The sequence below is a fragment of the Aphis gossypii genome, chromosome X (genome assembly GCF_020184175.1).
Source record: "Aphis gossypii isolate Hap1 chromosome X, ASM2018417v2, whole genome shotgun sequence".
NCBI classification, from domain to species: domain Eukaryota; kingdom Metazoa; phylum Arthropoda; class Insecta; order Hemiptera; family Aphididae; genus Aphis; species Aphis gossypii.
The window spans coordinates 42114395-42137105 of record NC_065533.1 but is presented as its reverse complement, the minus strand read 5'-3'; the positions used below and the strand labels follow the sequence as shown (position 1 = coordinate 42137105).

The following is a 22711-nucleotide window of genomic DNA, read 5'->3' as shown; positions in this document are numbered from 1 at the left end:
ATATAAATATAAATAACATTTCATTTTTAAAGTACGTGGGTATGTAATTATTAATTAAACACAAAGTACTATCGACAACTAAACGATGTATGCGGATGACAGTATAATGTGCTGTTTATTTCCCACTGAATGTAACATGTATCCCCAAACTCCGGGAGTTATATTTTGGCAAATCGTGGAGTATTTAAATATGATGATGGTCATAATTTCACCCATCATCATAGTTTGGAGCATAGTGAAAATAGCGTTAAAGCTTTTAGAGGTAAAATTTAAATTAATATTACCTTATATACCGAGTGATAGTTCTATACACCAACATCAAATTATGTGATCATGATAAATTAGAAATTAAAACTTATACTATTATTATTATTATTATTATTATTATTATTACAACTGTATTATTATTAAGCATAATATTATGTACACAGAATACAACATAAGTGTTTACGTATATTTTTATTTTAATCATTTTATACTACCATAAAATATTTTTATATTATTCTATATATATATATATATATATATAATATATTATTTAAAATTGTTTTTTACTTCTATTTTAACCTTACAAATACGTGCTGTAATTGGGCAAAATGGCTGTAAATAATTTAAATAATTTATAGAATAATAATAAATAATAATAATGATAATAATAACAATTTATTTGTATAGAACTGGGGTCTCCAAACTTTTTTATTCAAGGACCACAAAAAATATCATCATCTCTTAGTGGGCCAAAAGTTTATAAATTTATTATAACACATACAATTTTTAATTTTTAAATGTCAGATATCTCCTCGTATATTTACTATCCTGTGACGGCTGCGGGCTGGTTAAAATTTGTTCGAGGGCCGTATCTAGCCCGTGGGCTATAGTTTGGAGACCCCCGGTATAGAATATACATGTATTATAGGTATAGGTCTAACACAATGTTTTAGAAACAACGGGTAATTTCATATATTTGACTAAAAGTGAAGTAATGAGTGAATAATACATTTTTACATTTAATAATGTAAAATATAGATACTGAAATGTAGTAGGTAAGTGCATACTAATATGTATATATATCACATTATATAAATTAAAATTCTAAAAGGCTTAAGAAGCTGTTTCAAATAATAAGATTGGTTTCTAAAATATTGTGATATCCATGAATTCTGCAGATATCAATCTTTCATTATTTTTAGTTTTATTAAATACCTACTAATATACATATACCTACTTATAATAAATTGATAAAACTAATATAGTATTGTAAATTGTAATACTAATTACATTTTACTACTTTTAAAAATATAAGGCTTCAATATCTGAGATTAGATGATATTTAATATTTAACATTAATATACAGTTTAAAATTACATTGAAAAGTTATTTACAGTATAAATCTTAATTTTAGCAAAAAAAAAAAACCAAAAAGGGGTTTGAATTTTTGTCTTATTATTTACTTTGTTTTAACACATGATTTCTGTTCTAGAATACAATTTTTTTTTATAAAATGAATCCATTATATTACACGTTTAGAAGAGCATAAAATCTTGATTATTATTAGTATAAACATTAAGTAGTTTATAGTAGTCTCTTAATTTTTGATTCACGTAAAACTAGTGCTTAAGTATGACCTATTTCCCAGTAATGAGCTGTATCATTTAAAAACTTCAAAAATAATATCCCTCTAAGATTATAAATTAAATACAATTTCAGAACAAGAAAACTAAATTAATTGAAGACAAAGACTTCGAAGAAAAACCTTTAGAGGAACTTATAAAAGAAGTAGAAACAGATTGTTTGGATGACCATTCTTCTAGTGAAAATAATTCAAATGGAGATGATGGAGACAGGACTTGCTCAGATTCTGACTTATCAGTTCCTCCCACAGATACTATACGAAAATATAAAGAATCAAGCATACTTGATCAGTCCAATTCTGATTGTTTCAAAACTTATTTAAGTTTATCTGGAATAATTAAAGATGCAAATACAAGAAATTCCTCCAACTCAGCTAAACAAGTGATTTTATTACTGGTTACCAAAATACATTTAATTAAATTAACGATCAAAAAGATTATTTAATACAACTTTTTTTTATTAATAATTTTGGCTGTGTAAAAACTAAGCCACGATAAAACTTTTTAGAATTAATTGAGTCCCGAATTGTTTTAATACGTACTAATTAATGAAACACCCTACCTTTTAACATCCGAAATTACACCATGATGGCGCTCGTGCCTATAATATAGGTATCTATCGCTTCTAACAATTTTCCAATACTCAATTAAAAAATACAGTCGGACTTGGACAACTTAAAATTAAAGTTAAAAGTTCGAGTTTACCAAGTTCGACTGTATTAGTACATGAAGTTATAAACATTTGTCATATATTTTTTTATCCTTTTAACAATTTTCCTAATACGTTACACCCATACTAATTGAGTATATGAGTCTTATAAAATTAAAATATAATATTTACAAATTGAATTCATATTTTAATATTTACTTATTTTATTCTAACTAAAATATAAAAACATTATTCTTCCCATTTTTACAAATTTAGAGTTGTAACAAGAAACTCTAGAGTTATCTATAGTTAAAAAATATTTATAAAAACAATTTAAATACAATATTATTGTAATAATGGATTTGTAAAATCCAGAATTTGTTATTTTTATTTTATTAAACATTAAATCAACCAATTTTAAAAAAAAATGTACTTACTTAATACATTTCATTATTAATTTGTAATTTTCCCCGATAAAATATTTTAACTAAATTGCTAGTTGAATAAATAATTAAAATATATTTTTGTTTTAACAAAAATATTTTAATGAACGTATACATTAAACTGAAATGTATGTATATTCAATAATATACAATTTAATTAATTATTAAATATATATATTAGATATAATAAGGAAACAAACAGTTAAATAATTTAAAAGTTATGTGATTTATCTATTATTTTTAATAGGCAAACTGAATGATTATAATAGTAATTAAAATAAATTATATTTAATACCACTATTGCTAATTCTTTTCCGCCAAAATTGTTTATTGTAAATCAAAATTCTTAGGTTATAATTTATTTTAAAAATTTAAGACACTAAAAAGTAAAAATTTAAACGGTCCCTAAATCCAATTGTTACACAAGGAATCATGTTTTGTTTTTGTTATAATTTAGAAATGGTTTAATGAATAGTTACATGATTTATTTAAAAATAAAAATTTGTAAGTATTTTAAAATAATTAACATAAAAAAAATAATAAATTTAATTGGTTAAAATGTAACAAATCTAATTAGGTATTTAGAATCTATTTATTTATTTATTTTTAATTTGAAATTAATTTTTGTTCAGTGTTTTTCTAGTTCCAGTGAAGAAACAGAACAGTATAGTCACGTTTTTGATGACAACGACGACGTGTTCAATTCAAAAGGTCAGTCCTTAACGAGAATTCCAAAAAAAGAAATTATGCGAGTGTTCCAAGAAACTGAGAATTCAGAACAATTAAAAGATACGGTAAACTAAAATATTGGGTGACATACGTACAATGTATGTTTTTGTAACCTGTTAAAATATTGGTATAATTTGTATCAGTAATAAGTACCCGGTCCTAGCTAAAAAATTGAAATGTTATCTCATTCGCATCAAGCGAATGACGAATACAAAATATGTATTTTACTACTACACTAATCATAGTATAATATAATAATATTCATATCATAATTTATATTAAATTCATATATAATAATAACAAACCCAGACGTTTTGACCTGGCAATCTTGACATATCCATATTGGGGTGGCTACTTTAGCATAAACCATTTTAGCATAATATGGCTATTTTTTGAAAAGAGACTATTTTGGCGTACAAAATACAAATATTTTGAATTTTAAAAATAAATATATTAAAATAAATAAAAAGTAGTTGACTTTGGTAGAATATAAATAAAAAAAAACTTGATTCACAACTTTTTTTTGAAATATTCTCCTTAATAAAACTAAGTATGTGGTGGTTGATGTAATCCTCCATAATTTTAAAAATTGTTTTGTCGACATCAATGTTTTTTTCTCAGAGGACTATAAACCATCTTCTAATTGTTAATAAAATATCATCTGAACCCCTTACTTAAGTTGGTAATAAGGGTGTAGTCAATTTGCACTAAAAATGATCATAATTATTTACAACATAATATTATGTAATTTAGGGCTTGGTAAGTTCCCACTTAAACATAGTAAGTAAGTGGTTAGTGGTAGTTACGTACATGGGCGCCCATTGGGAGGGGCAAGGGGGGGGGCGCTTGCCCCCCTGGAGAAAAAATATTAAAAACTTATAACTCAATAAATATTACCATAATATAATTATTATCTTTACATTTGAGAATTTTTTATTTTGACCCCCCCACCTAAAATTTTACTTATGGACGCCCATGGTTACGTATAATGTAAGTTCCTACACGAACAAAAATACTTCGACGAATATAATTCCTTACGTAGCTATACAACTCGATTATTACGTATCTACTAATCTTTATTACCTATGATTAGATAAATAGTTAGATACCTAGTTGAATTCAGTACTCGTTGTTACGTACTAGTTTATTTTTCTTTCATGTAAGAAATTACATAATATTCATACCTAGGGGTAATTTTTACCTGCTATATTCGTGTTGAAATTTACATTAGCCCTGTAATTTAGGTACACAACATATTTTCGGTGCACCGTAACTACACATTCATCGTGAACATATGATTTTATTCGTGGCATTATACATTAACTCTTCAATCTGCATACAAGGTTTTTTTAATACACTAACTCCGGATATAATTTTTTAACACTGTAACTCATTTTTTTTTAAAAAAATTTAGTGTTTAAATACAATATAAGTATTACGTTATTAAAATTAAATTAAATAATAATATTAGATACTGGAAACAACATAATCTAAAATTATATCACTAACATTTATATCAATTATTTTAAATCTATAAGTGGTAATAACTTAAAACGAATTATCTAATAATATTACATTCAGACTTACATACATAGGAAGGTAAATATAATAAACACAATCTTTGTCAGTATAAAATCAAAAGAAGCTTAAAATTAAAAAATTTAATATTAAATCAATTTAATAGTCGTTATATAATTCAATTTTTTATTTATAAATTACATATTAGTTTTTTGTTTAAGTCTAATAATTATCCTACCATTCCAATTTTCATGACTAGATATGGCTTTTCAAATTATAATAGTTTAATTTCGACATGATTTTACTCCGGTATAGCGATATATTAATTAATTTTATGACATTCGGCTTTTGGTGTTCGCCAATTTTAGCTTTTTTTTTTATTTTAAGCTTTTTCTAAGCCGTGGTGGGTTCGTTTTTTCGTCCGTGCAGGAATAAGGTGCACATGTGGTACTACGGATTCATAAAATATTTTTGTTCGTGAGGACTGACGAGTTATTCAACTTCAGTTTTTTAAACTGTATATGTAATTTGCACCAAAATCAAGATAATCGATTATTATAGGATAGGTACTATCGAGAAAGAATAATCGTACAAGTTTTGATACTGAATTATAATATAAGATATGAAAAGTGAAAATTATAAGTGTTGATTACTTATTTGACTCACCTAATAAGTATTTACATCATTCTAAAGTACGTCAGTATTAACTTAAAAGCTATACCTTATAATAATAATACATGACAAACCTATAAAATAATATTATAATAATTACATTATTTTAAACAAAAATACGATTTAGTATGTATTTTTTACTACAAATTAAAAGTCTTATTATTATAAAAAAGTTAATCAATAGAAAATAATAATAATAATAATTTAATATTATTATTGTTATTCGGGTTTGTCGAGTTAAATTACTATTGAACCAAGGCCGTAGCTGATGTGGGGGGTCGTCTGCCTCCCCCCAACTACCAAATAAATTTGCTGGTTATGGCCTTGTATTCGATAGTGCTCATTACCAATAGATATTCATTTTGGTGCAAATAAAATTATGAAAACTATTTTCAATTACCTCCAGTGGTAAAAATTTTGGCTAGTACCAAATTGCTTTCTAAGCCCCAATCCCTGCATATGCCGAATTCCTTCTTGTTTGAAAAAGGTATTTTATTAAGGTAAGCCGAATAGATTCCCGTTCAATTACACACTTTTTCCTTATAAATTGTATAGGCTTAAGACTATCAACTTTAAAGTAGGCTTGATTAAAAATAATAACCAACAACTTAGTTCCGTTTTTACTAAACATAAACTCTATTACAACGAATAATTAAAATGAAAAACAATATTAATTAAAATACAATCGATTTACAAGCGAAAATAAATGTATCTTGGTATGAGTATAAATAACGATGTGTTATTCGATACTGTATAGTGTACAGTGCTCACTAACATTATTTCCATAAGTGCATAGAATATACACACCATATAACCATATATCGAATAAGTACGTATATCTCACTCGTTAGCATAGGTAATCGATCGGAATATCAGCAATAATTTGCTAAATCTTAAACAATATAATATTACTACTATAGAGTGTAGTACGTAGATACATTTATTATATATATTATCATACATCTATTTTATATTTTGTACCAATTATTAAAAATTAAATTGAAATTGAAGTTATTTGTCATGCTATTTGTAACATAGACCTAAACACAAACGGGAACCAATATACTCCCAAAAATTCCTTACCTTTTTTTTGGCGGAAATTACACAATCCCCGTAATGAATGTCCACAATGCTGCATATTTTACACCCATTTGTAGTCTTTGAGGGTATCTCTACAGTTAGTGCCTCTATTGCTGTGTATAAATCGTCAATTTTAAATTTTATTTTCGCCATTTTTTTAATGACAATACTAAAACCAATTTTATCACTTTAGAAAAATCAATATCATTTTTTTAGGTATACCTACTTAAGGTAAACGGTCACTTTGTACGGTCTATTGTTTAAAATGCAGAACGCAGACACTTTGTACGGTCTGGTAAAAAGGTACTTTGCGGGACGCGGACACTTTGTAGTATATACTATTAAATACATGAAGTATATATTATAAAACTTATATTTATAATACACACTTTATGTATATAATAGAACAAAGTGACCGCGTTCTGCAGTGTACCTTTTTACCAGACCTTACCTACTATAAGTGTCCGAGTTTTGCACTTTTAATGATTAACCGTACAAAGTGACCAAGAACCCCTACTTAAATATTAAATCTAATTTACATATATTTTCAACCTTATGTTTACTCCAAAATGGCCAAGCTAAGATATCTTAGACTGTAATATTATATTATACATTATACAATTATACGTTTAATTCGTAACGTAAATATATGAAATTAGAAATTAATACATGGTTTTCAAGCATTTTTAATAAACCCGTCAGACTTTATTTTTATTTTAAGGATTAAGCTAATTTAATATTACGATTTATATTTTTACAGTTACCAGTCACGGACTCAGGTTCAATCAACCACCAAAAGTGTCAGAATAAATTTGTCGACGATCAATCTTAATATAAATACTTTTAAAATGAAGATATTAATAAAATAGTCCGATGTTTTGTATTAAAATTCTCAGATGTTAAATATTTTAAGTTAAATAGACTGAACATTAATAGGTAAAAATAAGTAGAAATTAGATATTAATAAGCTATTAGAAATTATAATACAAATTAACAAATTATACGACGGTACTAGATATAATTTTTACATTTTACTTCATAATTATTGTAGTCTGTAATCATTTTAATTTTGTTGTTAAGCCATAGAAGAAGTGAAAATATAGTGAGAACATGAGTTTATGTGACAGTTACTCCTTCCTTTATATCTTATCTAATTTAGTATATTCAGACGTTACTCGATCAACGAAAATATTTCGTACATTTATGTAATAGATATATTTTGGAAATTAAGAATTAATTATTATTTAATACGTTGTATTACCTACCTACGTTTATACTATACTGGTCTACACAAAAAATGTAAAATAGAAATCTTTTGCAGCAATGACTAAGGGCATAGGCAAGTATAGATCTAACTTAGTATGACAGTCAAACTGATGATTAACTGACTGATAAGCAAAGACGGTTGATGAGTGAATAGTGAAAATTGTGATAAAATGATAAAAAATTCGTTAAATTTGTAACTACCCGAACAATTTGGTTTTATGAATTTAATTTTTTTTATCTTTAAACAACGGTAGACTATGAATACTGAAAATCGATCACAATTCACATACATGATTTCGCAGTTGGCTGATAAAGGCCGTTTCATGATTGAGGAATAGAAAAAGTACAACTTGAAAATTTAGTTATCCACCTTGTAAGTTGTTCTTATAACAATTAAAAACTCAATTTAATTTTGATTAATTTATTTATTTAAATTAATTTTTAATTTAAATTTATAATAAAATCAGAAACATTCTAATATTATTTTGTAGTTAAAATTATTCTCATTTTAAATTTATTCTTACATTCACCTCTTCTAATTGTCTTTCTTTATTTTTTTCTTTAGACGCCAGGGTTAAGTTAACGGAAAAAGCGGACAAATGCCATAAAACTACCAGTAATTTATGAAATTGGTACATAATATCATTTTTATTTTATATTAAAGGAATCAGCAATTACAGTTTTATCTATTTTCTCAGCCTCAAAAATACTAGTAATATAGCTGTATAATTCGCATCGTATATTGTAGAGTTAGCTAACACTCCCCCAATATTTCCTTACCTTATCCTTGTCAGTATACCTGAATTATATTATTATAATATTATTCACTTTCCAGATTTTTAACCATATTTATGTCTATGCTTTGATGAGCAAATATAACTCATATTAGTGATGGGCAATTATTGAAAGTGAATCGATTTTTGAATCGATTTAATTTGAAATGAAAGAAATCGATTCAATGATAAAATCACCCAGGTACAATCAATTTAAAAAATTGAAAATCGACTACAAAATCGATTTTTTTTAATTAAATCGACAATCACTTGAGTGACAAGATCACTAGACCAATACAAAGTTACAAAATATATGAGAAAATCAGCAAAAATATAAGTCTCATATACTAGTATAAAGGGGGATTTGCTGCATCAAATTTCATTGTAGATTTTTTCTTTTAAATACGTTTTATTAAATATTGTTTTTAGAATAAGCTTAAAAATATATTTTAATTAATGCATATTGTACTTTTTTTTATATTCATTAAAAAATGTACCTAGTTAGATATTTCATTATAATACATTAGGTACAATTATAATTATTTATACTATAAATAGTCATCAGCACATTATACAAAATATTTAATTAAGTACAACCACTACAATTGTATGTCTTAATATTGGTCTATTGGAGCCAAAGTTTGGCAAAAACATAAAATAAAAACATGGTTCAATTTTTTATAATATGTTATTTTTAGAAGGTTTACTTCGAAAATTAAATAAAAGAAGATATTCAAATTCCATTTTATGAGTTAATAAACCAGTGGTTCCTAATTGGTGGTCTGTACGACTGTACATTACGACTAAACCGTTGGTACGGGCAACAAGAGGATATAACGAAAAAGGGAGTCCTCGGAACAATTATTTAAATTTTATCGAACGGTCTATCGCTTCATACTAATAAGGAACCATTGAAATAGACATCCTATTATAATTATTATAATAATGCATAAATGCTATGGAATATTATTTATTTTTAATGTACACAAATATAAAGTATAAGTGAAATATAATATTTTTAATATTATATACATTTTTTTTTTTTTTTTGAATGAAAAAATGTATAATATTGCGCATAAAATTTTATAATATTAAATATTATTATATAATATTTCATATTATCCGCTTATTTTTCCTTGTGATGAGCGTCGGTACACGCATACAAAACAATTTGGTTACATTAAATAACAACACGAAGAGACGAACGCGCTAGCTTGTTTGTTATTTTCATCATTCACAATCGATCTTTTGTATTGAGACGGGGCCGCCCGAATTCCACCCCACCGAGGGAATAAAATATATTGTGTGCAGCGGGTGGACCAGTGGCGAGTGGTAGTTGAAGGGGGTTATGCGAGTAGTTGCCACGTTAACGATACACGGTTTCCACCAAGGAATTTACTCTCGGTGCAGACCACCCGATGTTTTCGGCAGGGAGATACCTGTATATGACTATGTTGTTCAAAATTCCACCATTTGGGAGCGCTCAGTCACACAAGACGCAGACACCAGTCACCACTACAGGCAACAGTATTCTCATTTATGTAGACAGGGTTCTATCGAACGGTCACCTTCAGAAACCACCGCCGCCGACAATAGGAATTTCGTTTTTCTTGGTTTCTCGTTTTCCATTCAACGCAAGTAAGTCATGCATATTATATATAATTATAATACAATATTATAGATCTAGATGAAATCTTAGTAAGCACTTATTACTCGTATAGACTATATCCAGCCATAATGTGTCCAGCATTATTATTTCGATTGAACTCGTTTTAGGTTAGGTAATAATAAAATCAATCATAGGTAATTCGAACAGTTAATCTATGACATAAATCATGATTAACTTCCTCATTTTAATTTCATTTGTGACACTTTTTTGGGTAGGTATTTAAACTATTATTCCGAAAATGTTAATTTATTAAAAACTGCGTCTCCGGGCGCGCGGAACGTACATGTTGAATATTATTGAATATTGAATAGTTCACTACATAATAATTAATATAGATATTATTTTATAGATAGTAATACAGTACGTCATAATTACTTCTATGGAGGGATAATTTTCATGATTTTTTCAAACTTAAAATCCTTTTTGAAATTATTAATTTTACTAAGAAACTATAAGACTTAGTTAATTTGATGATTGTTGACCATGACGACTACCTGTAGCATAGATGAAAAAATATGTGTATTCTATTTTATTTTTTATGGTCGGAACTCGATACGCATTGTATTCTCCGACCACTCCACACTCCGTCTATAAGCTAGTTCGCCTAATGACAAACCATGACCATGGCTGGGAAGAGCGGGATTCGCTAACCGTTTTAAAACTCGTATTTTGCTCACATACTTATCTATTTTGTCATGGATAATATCATTAAATTTATGTTTTTTTTTTCATTTCCAAATTAAAGGGCAGTGTGGTGCAGTGGTCACACAAGTTGGCCACGACGCGCGCAGTCACCAGTTCGAACCCGACTCAGTGCACAAAATGTTCTGCAGAATTTTCTGTAATCTCTCTCCCCCAGCTGTTGTCGTTCTGGTTGCCTACTCTGCCCCCTACCGAACCCATTCCACTAGAAGTGAAGAAGTCTATTGTATACTACTTTTTTTTGAGAAATTATATTTTATAATTTATTGATTTTTGATATAGTCAGTTCGAGTTTATATCTTAGATCATATACCATGGATGGAGCCACTGCGTATTATAGCAATACAAAAAATTGAAGCCGATATTAGCGACGAGTCACTGAATTAGGTGTTCAATATGCGCATGCGCAACGCAACTTATCGCAAATTTATCCATTGATGATTTGTTATCACATAACCATACTGTGGTCTATGTTTTGAATTTTGACAAAAAATTGAACAAAATTAATAAGTAAGATATAAATAGTAAATTTTTTTTAAAATAATAAAGGTGATTATTATTCAATTCTGTGGTGATAGTAATCTGGATAATTATGCGACGAGTTGCTTCGCGCATGCGCATATAGATCACCTAATTCAGTGACTCGTCGCTAATATTGGCTTCAAAATAATACGTAGTGGCTCCATCCATGGTATATGATCTAAGGTTTATATTTATCATTTTTATCATTATAAATTTGATAGGCACATATTATAATCACCGACTAAGAATATATTATATCTTAGTCCGTGATTATAATCTCTTCGAGTGAGTTGATAAGGATGTTAAATGAGATAGCTTGCTGAAATAATGATTTTATAAGATTATATAATATGATTATATTATGATTTTTAGATTTTAAGTGCGTAAAAAATATTATCCATTAATTTTAAAAAAAAAACATTCAGTTATCTAGGTACCTTAATGGTTAACAAATATACACATGGACGACTGTTTTGTAACGATAATGTTTAGTATTTTGTTAGTTATTACACAAACGATAATTTGCTTAAATTTTCACATACAACGTAATGGTTAGCCGCACACTTTTTAACTGAAACAAGAATAATTAGAGATCAGTTTCCAACTGTTCTCGTGTATTTGTCTTTTGAATCAATTTTAAACCAATTGTACTATAGTCAATGATGCTTAATTGATTTGAGATTTGCTTTACAAAGCAGTTGAACAGTGTGCCGAAGGGCTTCAAAACTTATTTATCTAACCTCTAGTAGGTACTTTTAATTGTAAATACAATAAATATTGCATTTACATTATTGAATTAGTTTTATGGCTGGTGTAATAGTACCATAAATATGTCTACACCCTTAAGGTACCTTTATAGAATAAATATTGATTTATTGCCAAAAAATAAAAATGTACTCAACTTAATACAACTATAATATTATGCCCCTTCACATATTTATTTAAAATGTGTTTAATAAACACTGTTTATTATATATTTTAACTTTTGAAATTCTATTTCATTTGTTTATAAAATAGAATAATCAACATCAATTATGGCATCAATAAAACACTTTAGAGGTTTCGCACGTAGTTTCATGATGACTCATAATCCTACTAATGAATCAGCACTAGTGTAAGTTTCAGTGTACCTACTATAGTTGTTACATATTTTATATATTAACTAACATAATAATTGTAAATGTTAATTTTAGATGTTTACGAGAAATGAATGAAAATCGCAAAGAAATTTATATTAAAATTGCTGAAGGAACAATAACTAAAGTTGATGTGATGCATCAATTGAAAATCGAAATGCATATAATTGACCTTTTACTAAAGAAAATTTATGTAAGCTTTTGTCTATTATATACCATTATACCAAACCATCTTTATTAACACTGTATAATTTTTCACATTTTTTTTTTTTAAATACCTATAGGATAAAATAAATGAAAATAGATGCAGTACATTGATCAATAATTCTGTAAAAATTGTAACCGAACGCATCTACGATTTGTGGAACATTATATATTTATTTTTCAACATGGAAGATGAAGAGGAACCTGCATTTTTAAAATCGTCAAATATAGTAAGTACTTATTGATTTTCGATAGGTATTTATCTATTTAATATTTTCATTATTTATAACTTTCCTTACAAGTTATGTCCAATGGTATATTTTGTTCAGAGCATACAACAGGGCCACCACTATTTATATTATGACATAAAAAAATATTAACAAATTATTTTTATATATTCTAATAAATACTCAAAAGGTTCATTTTTAAATAAGCATGCTTTTATTTTAAATAAATTTATTTGAAGTAAAATAATTATGATTTTATATATTTATTTTTTATGAACTTCTTACAACTCTATTTAATAATGTTAATTACTTTGTTTAAGGGGGTCATTAGCTTTTGCGCTACACCACTGGTTAATATCCTTTTTGACACAAAAAATGTACTTTCCTCCCTAAAAGCATACCTTCTTTCCGCTATATCTCTCACTATTATTAAGCCATGAAGACTTAATCATATAAATTATATTAACGGTAGAATATCATTATTTTAAATAATTAATCATAATAATTCTTGCTTAAATATTTAAAACTAACTGTTTGTATCTAAAATTATCTAAATAGAAATAAAATACTTATACTTGATTAATGTATGAATAATAAATAGTTATTTTTTTTTACATATATATAATCGTTATAAATTAAAAATAATTTAGAAACAACAACTGCAATTTTATGATTATCAATCCCTTTTTTATGCTGATCCTGTGTTAGAAATTAAGAGTATACATTTTAAATTGCATTAAAAAATATAAATAACTGAGTAAATAAATAACAAAAACAAATTATTATCTTTACATTATATAAAAATATTTAACATACAATAAGAAAGTAATATTAATAATTCAAATATAAACTAATTTTAATAATAACCAATTATATAAAAAAAATTAATGCTTCTTTGATGTAATAAAATATTTTTTTTTTTTTTTAAGGTATTAAATTAACATTTGTAGAACCTAAATAATCAACAAATGACTGAACAAAAGATTTTTTTTGCAAATTTAACAAGAATATTATAAACTCTATTTTCTCTTTTTTTCTATAAAAAGCACTACCAGTTTTTTTGATTAAACGATTAAAAACAAACATAATTACAATTTTTTTATATATTCATCTGACTGGTAACATTAAACATACCCAACCCTGAGTAGTTTTGTCTAGTCAACCCAGCCAAAATACTTTTATTTAAACAGGTTTATACTATATAGTTTTGATTAACTTGTAGCTGTTTTAAAATGCCTTTATTTAATCCACCCCATATGAATAAACCAGTATCTATACCAGCTCTAAAACCTAATTGATTTTTAGATAACAGTCCATTTTCTTCCAAAAAAAATATTAACATAACTTTGATTTTTTTCTCTAGAATTTTAGAAAAATTTATCAGCAAGGATATTGGCCCACAGTTATTCATATTTTTACAATCCTCATCCTTTAAAAGAGTTTTAATCACTGCAACTTTAAAATAATCAGGAAAAAAACATTTTTGAATACTTCAGTTTTAAATATTATCTAGTGGATTAACTAATAATTTAATCATTACCTTATCGTAGCCAGCCGCACTGTCATCTTTAAAATTATTGACAATTATTGTTAGTAAATCAGTTCTCAATTTTTTGTTAAATTAATTACCGAAAGAACCATTATTATTAGAATTTGAAAATTCTTTATTCAACACTTTACCAGAAATCTCACATAGTTTCTTTTGTTAAAAAAATATTTATTAAAAATATCTGATACTACTTTTGGCTAAAATTTTTGCTTTGTACACCTTGTCACTAGGTACTTATTAGTTATTATAGTTTCAATCTTATCCTTGCATTTGGTTTTAGATCCCATTACTTCATCTATAGTTGCCATGTAAATGTTGGATTACTAGACACTTAACACTTTTTTTTTTGATAGTTATAATATTTGTGTAATTATTTTTATAGATTGTATAGTGTAAGCCTAATTTTAAGTTATTTGGATTTTTTTTCCCATTTTGATGAAAGAGCTTGCTTATCATGTCTAGATCATAATAAGCTGGTTGACATCTACTTTTTTAAACACTTGATTTTAGAAGATAATATTAATTTATAAAATATAGATCTATAAATTACATTGTTAATAATTTTATGAAATGCATTACAACACTCATTAACACTGATTTTTTTGTGTATTTCAAAGTTTCAAACCATTTTTCTTCAAACAAAATCTTTTAATTTTATCACAAACAACTACAGAAAAAATATTTTCTTTAGTTTTGCAATTATTAATCATAAATGTAGAAATATAGGTTAAAAAGTGGTTAATTATATCAATTTACAACATACCAGAATTTACTGTACTAATTAGGTGTTTATAACTTTTAATAAATACCTATATGATTAATACATCAGTGTTTACGATCTATGGGCAATCTAGTGTTAATGTTTATAGAAGACACAAAACCATTTTCTGATAATAAATCCAGGTATTCATTATTTATTGAATTATCGCCTATATAATATGATAATGTTCTTGTGTCCATGAGTATTGAGTATAGTATAACCACCTTTGTATTTATATTCCACTAATATTTTTCTAATATACTTATGTCAATTGAGAATGATCTATAAACACATCAATTGTTAATTAGCATACAAAGATTTATCAAGGAAAGTTTTACAACATTAGTTTCTACAAAATCATTTCTATAACAAAAATAAAAATACTATCATTTTGATTCTTCCTTATGGATTAAAAAAATAAATTATAACTATCAATAGTGTAATTACAATGTATTGATGAATCATGCCAGTTTTCTGTCAGCACTATTTATCTATATTTTATTATTCATATAATTTTCTAAAAATAAAATCAAGTTATCAAAATTTGAGTTAACACTCCTAATATTACAATATAAAATATGTATATAATTATTATTTATATCATTTTTTATATTAAAAAATTCAGAGAAATATTTCAAATAATTAGTCTTATAGCTAAGATATCCTCTTATATTGAGATAGTTTTCTATCTAAATTCTAAATTAACTATTGTAAAAAAGTTAAAAATATCAAATACATAATGATGATAAGTAATTTTAGATAAAGTGAACTCATTATCAATTGTTATGGCTTAAGTACTTTTATTTTTCTTAATAAACAACTTAGAGTCCTTAAACCAAACATATTTATACTTTATGAGCAAAAACTCTTGCTTTGAAAAATATATCTCTATTAATTTTCACTATCCTTCTTTTCAATCTTATCAGTTATCATCAATCCAATTAGTATTTACAAATTTGCCTGTTACTTTCAGCTTTCTTATATGTATTATCCATCATACCTTTTTGATCATGTATATCTTTACTTTTGCCATTTTTTTCCTGGATTTATTTTCAATTTTCGAATAAATATGAGAAGCTTTAAGTACATTTATTTTCATTTCTAAAGATGTAGCAATTAACTACACAGTTTTACACAGTCTTCATTAGGTATTTGATTCTTGAACACTTGCAATCTAATCAAAGTTTTCTATTACCTTTTGTTCCAATACATTCAAACTTTATACTATGAATTATAATAATAAACATAATAGTTATTTGAATTAAAAATTGTTGAGCTTTATTTTAACGATTATAAATGAATAAAAATTTCAAACTAATTAATTTAAATATTAAATAAAAAAAATTTTAATACCTATCATTAAAACTTAAATAGTGTAACATGAAAATAAAATGCACAAAAATATTTCAACATTATTGACAAGCATGTATATATTTATAATTTTGTTTAATAATGTTAACTATATCGTATTTATATATTTTAATTGTTGAGCTATAATAGTTAATGCTAGGAGCTAATACAAAAAAAAAGGTTAGTTAAAAAAAAACTAACTAATTTTGACAATTTGTTAGGTGTTTTTGATTTTTTAATAAGCGTACATACATTACATTGCCGAAAAATATTTTCTAATTAAAGACCTACTTTTACTTAACACCTAATTATCATTATAAATATTGTGCATAAAATATGTATTTACTTATTTTCAGTTAAAGATTCACTGCTCCTACTGCTATGATTGTAATGCATCAATTCAGAATATCTTAAACAATATAGAGGTAAATTTATAAATTTTAATATTAATTACAAATCATTGAAGAAATGTTCACATTTTTAGATCACTTCAAATGAAGAAAATGCTAGTTTCAACTTTTCCTCGTCCGATTTTATCAAAATCCTTCAAACAACAGGGTTTGTAGATAAAACATTGATGATAAGAAAAGTATTTGAAAACATAATAATCCAAGGAAGAGTAATCTTAGCTCCTCGCAAGTATGGAAAATCGACAAATCTAACTATGCTTAAATACTTCCTAGAAATTCAGGTAGATTCGTTGGGAAACCCAATTTCAAAAGCAGACTCTGAAACACCAATAACAGATACTAGTAATTATGAACTATTTAGAAACCTTAAGATAAGTAGGGAAACTAAGATAATGAACCAGCACTTTGGAAAATATCCAGTTTTGTATGCAAAGTTTAAAACAAAAGATGAAATAAATTCTTATTCAGAGGCTATTGATAAAGCTAAAGAAATAATTCACAAATCCTTTGAATTACATAGTTATTTAAAAAAAAGTACTAAATTGAGTAATAAACAGAGAGCTGTAAGTAAATTTTGGTGTGACGGTACTAGATATAAAATGGCTGTTTTTGATGATGTTTTAATTGGTCTTAGATCATTGTGTAAATTTTTATCAAAGCATTTTAATAAACCGTGTTATGTGCTTATTGATGATCTCGACTCATTTATAGTAACAGATACAGATACTACAGCAGATACTTTGGTTAAAGAGTATACATGTATTTTTTCATTTTTGAAGCAATTTTTATTATTTTTAAATAACAAAAAATATGTTTTTCAAGCTTTTATGACTGGAAAATCTTCCCTTGCTATTCATGGCATACTTCCTGTATGTATAGAAATGAAACAATTCTATAGCTGTCATGAGTTTACTGATTACTTTGGATTAACTAATGATGAGTTAGAATATCTTTTTAGAAAACCAGAATTTATTAATATACAAATAACAGTAAAAGAAGTAAAAGCTTATTATGGTGCTTATAATAAATTTGCAGTAAATGAAAAAAGAAAAAATCAAATATATTGTATATGGTCAATTTTAAATGCTCTAAAACGTAAAAAACTTGATAACTATTGGCGTGACTTTGGAACTTTTTTTCGTAACTTTTCAAATAAACATATTAAAGCAATAATGCAAGACTTAGTGATGACAGAAAAAGATTTAGATATAACGTTATTGAATATACAACAATTTATTGCTCGACCAATCCCCCCTCTAATTTTTAAAACAACTGAAGACATCTATTCTAATAAATTATTAGAATATTTTTGCTATAACATGTTAGACTTAGGTTATTTGACTTGCAATAAAGCTCCATTAGTGATTCAAGTCTCAACAACTGATAAAACAAATTTTACAGCAAATTTAATAATACCAAATGAGGAAGTCAGGCATGATATTAAAAATAAATTACTATTGTTATCTTAAAAACATATTTTGTTATTTAATCTAATAATATAAGTACATATATGTAAATTCCTATTTTAAATAATATTTTGATATATTTTCTAAGATGTATGATAGAAATCATTTAACCCAATATGATAATTTTTTTTATCCTAGTAATTGTTAAGTATCTTTTAAGAAATCAATATTGTTTGTTAAAATAAGTTTATGTTATAATTTTTTTTTATGGCCAGTGGCATAACTGAGGGTCGGCAGACCCCGTGTTGCGGGGAGCCCATAGTAATTTGGGACCTTTGGTTATAGGGTTATATTTGGTAAAACAATATATTAGGGGCCCATTTTTAACATTTTTTATTTTTGCGGGGGCCTCACTTTTTTTGTTCCTGCACTATTCGTGGCTCAACAGTACAATTATTGTCATAGATTATTATAAATCTAATAATCTTTATATTTATAAGGAAATTATTCTTATTTATAATTAAAATATTATGTTATCTTATTTTTAAGAAATATAACTATTGTTTTTGTATATACTATATAACAAGTATTCATAATTTTGATATTACAGTATAAAATCATGCACTAGTATAATTATGTATATATATCATCTTAAAATATAATATAAATACTTATTTATGCAATTAATATTTTAAGTATTGTAATAGCTAATATACAAAAATAGGGCATTTATATAAGTGTTTGGAAATCAAAGTTCATTTATATCAAGTATATTTTACTTTTTTTTTAAAAAAATAGAATAATATGTAAAAATGTTAAACTAAAAAAAAATGGTTTGTTTCCAAAAGCTTTTTATTTTTTTTATTTACATGTAAGAAAACAAATATAAATTGCAAGTTATCTTAAAATACAAACAAAAGGATATAAATAGATAATAAGATTATTTGTATTCAACATTTAATTGTTGTATCAGTTAAAAAAATGATTTTGTATTCAAATAAAAACTTTTATTTTTAAGTATTTATATTACAATTGTTTTATTTATTAAAATTTTAAACCCTATGTTATTTTAAGTATAATACTATATGTATAGGTACTTAGATTTTAATAAAACAGACTATAGTCAGACCTTTAATGGTTAGTCATTGAGACTTATATATGAAAAAATGTATGAAGTTATTATGTAAATATTATACTAAGAAGAATTATCAATATGTCAGCAATGATGTGTGCTAAATTGCCATTTTGTCCTATTGTCACCTAACCTAACCTAGTTTTAGTTTTATTTTTTTTAAATTATGTTATTCTATTCTTATTTCTTATACTGCTGATCAGACAAATGAAAAAAGTTTTAAATTAACACCATTCATAATATTGGTTTTTAACAACATATAAAAGAAAAAAACTACTTTATTGTAAAATCAATAACTTTACTTAGATTTACAACTTCTATTTATATTAATTCTAATGATTTATGCTATTCAATATCTTATCTATTTTATTAATTATATGGAATCTTTTAGATCTTTCAAAACATAAACTTAATTTAGCCATTAGTTGTTTTACTTGTTTTATCGCATTATGAATAATCAGAAGCTTATAAAGTAGACAATAAATGTATAATTAGGAGAATGTTTCTATGATATACTATTTAGAATTTTAGACTTTTTTTTATCAATACTTACCTGGTAGATGTTCTTTATTTTCAATTAAATCTGAATTTCATGCAAATATTTAATGCTGTAATGTCACAAATTCACTAAATTTGGTATAAAAGATTAGTCCGTAATCTGAAAACCATTTAACCTAGATATATTTTAATGATACTTAAGAATTATTTTAAATGCAAAGTATTTGTAAATTAATTGGATTTGAATAAACATAGTATAATTTTATTGTTTCGATATTTAATGAGTTTATGTTAGTTACAAATCATGTCATGTATACAATATAGATCACACTTTTAATGAATATAGTTCTGTCAATAAGTAGGCATCTTTCTATCTTATATGATATATTATAATTTATTTAGTTTAAATAATAAAGAGTGCTATTCTGCCATCAGAGTGTAATAAGTAATGACTAATGAGCAATTTAATAGATTCTTACTTAGAACATGGTGTATGGTATTTGCCTTTGGTATAGCTGTTACACAAGAAAATGTAAGTAAAAAAAATATGTCTCATAATCTAGGTAGGAACTAACAGAATTGGTACCATCAATCATTTTTATTAAATAAAATATATGCATAATTTATTATTTAAATTTAATACTAGAACACCTAGAACATGTTTGTCCTAAATATGGACTTATTTGATTGTTGATAATACTTTGATACTAAACTTTGTAAATTAAATAGGTTAATTACACAGAGTTCATATTTTAGATAAGTATCTACTTGCTCACTCTATGATTATAATAATCTAAATAATCCAATCTCAGAGTATTTTCATGTAAAAAATTCTGATTATTTATCACATAATTTTTGTTTAATGTTTTCAAACTACAATCACTGAATCTTACAGTAAATATTTAAAAGCATTAAATCTATGATAATCTAAAAAGTGATAATGAATTTTGTAATGATTTACAAAACGTTTTCCACAGAATGGTTACTGATACAAATTAGAAAAAATTATATAATACACTATGTTAATTAAATTCAATAAATTTATAAGTTCTTGTTCAGAGTAGGTATTTATATATTATAATATTCCACCCACCTAATACTTAATAAAGGCATTTACTGTCATGTTTTTAACTACACAGTATGGTAAATGCTGAAATATTAATCATAATATTAAATTATTATCTATTCTCCAACAAACAACTCTTAAACAACTCAAAGGCGGCGTTCACTTTATTATCCCCTTTTGCATTGTCTCTAGACATGTTAATCATACAGAAAATATGCATTCACTTGTGAAAAGCATGAATCTAAGTGGTGGTGCACTGAAATCTTAAGGCTGAGTTTGTTTTGAAGGCTTCAGGTCTATACCCTAGATTTTCTAACTTTGTTGAAAACAAATAATATAATACAAAATAATTTAAATAATACATTTCGTAAGATAATACTTATTGTTTATTCTTTTTGATCATTAATACCCTCAATAAAGATTTAAATGTAACCAAAAGCTTTAATGTGAACCAATAGTTAACAATGGTATATTAATTAATACATCTACTACTATCTACTAAATTCAATAATAATGATGATGATATGATATTTTTCAAAACATTCAAAATGTTGAGTTTTGATCTCGATGAGATCAACAGCTAAAGTCTTGATTTGACCCCATTACTTAAAGCAGGTTTGAGAAAAAACAAATTTATTTATTTAAAATAAATACTAATGGGATTAAAAAAAAAGAGAGATTTGTCATTGAATGTAATAAAAATTAGGACCTAGTTAGTTTGTGAATAATTGTATGCAAAAATATAGTTCTATTTGTTTTTAGAAAAAATTTACCCCCACTCACTTATTCTATGATTAAATATGTAGTATTTTTTTTAACTTAAACAGTATATCCTCAAGTATCAGTTTTGTAGGAATGTTATATTTTTTATGGTCATTGGTCATATTTTCTGTTATAAATACAAATATAATAATCAATAAGTATAGACTAATTACAATCCTTTACATAATTGTCTAAGAAATGTATTAAGAATAACTTCACTTCAATAAACTTATGATTAATCTACATGGGTGACTAATGTACATATTTTAAATCCAATAATAGAATAATATATTCATTACACAAAATAGTAATTGAAGAAAAAAATATCAATGTATTTTATTTGAAAATATGGATACAATAATTACACTTATTTTTATAATGATTAAACAATTTTTTAATCAGAAACTTCATACTATTAGTTAAGTATTTTACAAAAAAAAAAACATTTTTTTTTGTATATAATTGTAAAATAAATCATAATAATAGTCATTTAGTACCTTCTTTTTAAATCTATAGAGTCAGATAAAAACATAATATTAGCTATAAAGATACATATT

The 22711-nt window shown here is 25.4% G+C and overlaps 2 protein-coding genes and 1 long non-coding RNA gene across 4 annotated transcripts; 2 read left to right on the top strand and 1 right to left on the bottom strand.

Moving 5' to 3' along the window:
• Positions 1 to 7581, top strand: LOC114129345 (uncharacterized). Its single transcript, XM_027994060.2, has 4 exons — positions 1 to 262; positions 1708 to 2013; positions 3356 to 3517; positions 7483 to 7581. The coding sequence occupies exons 1-4, from the start codon at positions 86 to 88 to the stop codon at positions 7552 to 7554; spliced, it is 717 nt and encodes a 238-aa protein (XP_027849861.2). The 5' UTR covers positions 1 to 85; the 3' UTR covers positions 7555 to 7581.
• LOC126552842 (uncharacterized) lies at positions 3907 to 7585 on the bottom strand. 2 transcript variants are annotated; one of them, XR_007606286.1, is made up of 4 exons: positions 7487 to 7585; positions 6726 to 6891; positions 4654 to 4835; positions 3907 to 4159 (listed from the first exon to the last, which is right to left on the bottom strand). It is a non-coding gene; the product is annotated as an uncharacterized LOC126552842 (long non-coding RNA). The 2 variants fall into 2 exon arrangements; XR_007606287.1 differs by having other exon boundaries at positions 4654 to 4784.
• A 2351-nt stretch (positions 7586 to 9936) lies between these two features.
• Positions 9937 to 19478, top strand: LOC114129346 (uncharacterized). The gene is made up of 6 exons (XM_027994061.2): positions 9937 to 10399; positions 12672 to 12768; positions 12848 to 12983; positions 13075 to 13224; positions 17237 to 17305; positions 17365 to 19478. Exons 2-6 carry the CDS (start codon positions 12689 to 12691, stop codon positions 18757 to 18759), a joined length of 1830 nt encoding a protein of 609 aa, XP_027849862.2. The 5' UTR covers positions 9937 to 10399; positions 12672 to 12688; the 3' UTR covers positions 18760 to 19478.
• Positions 19479 to 22711: the final 3233 nt, after the last annotated feature.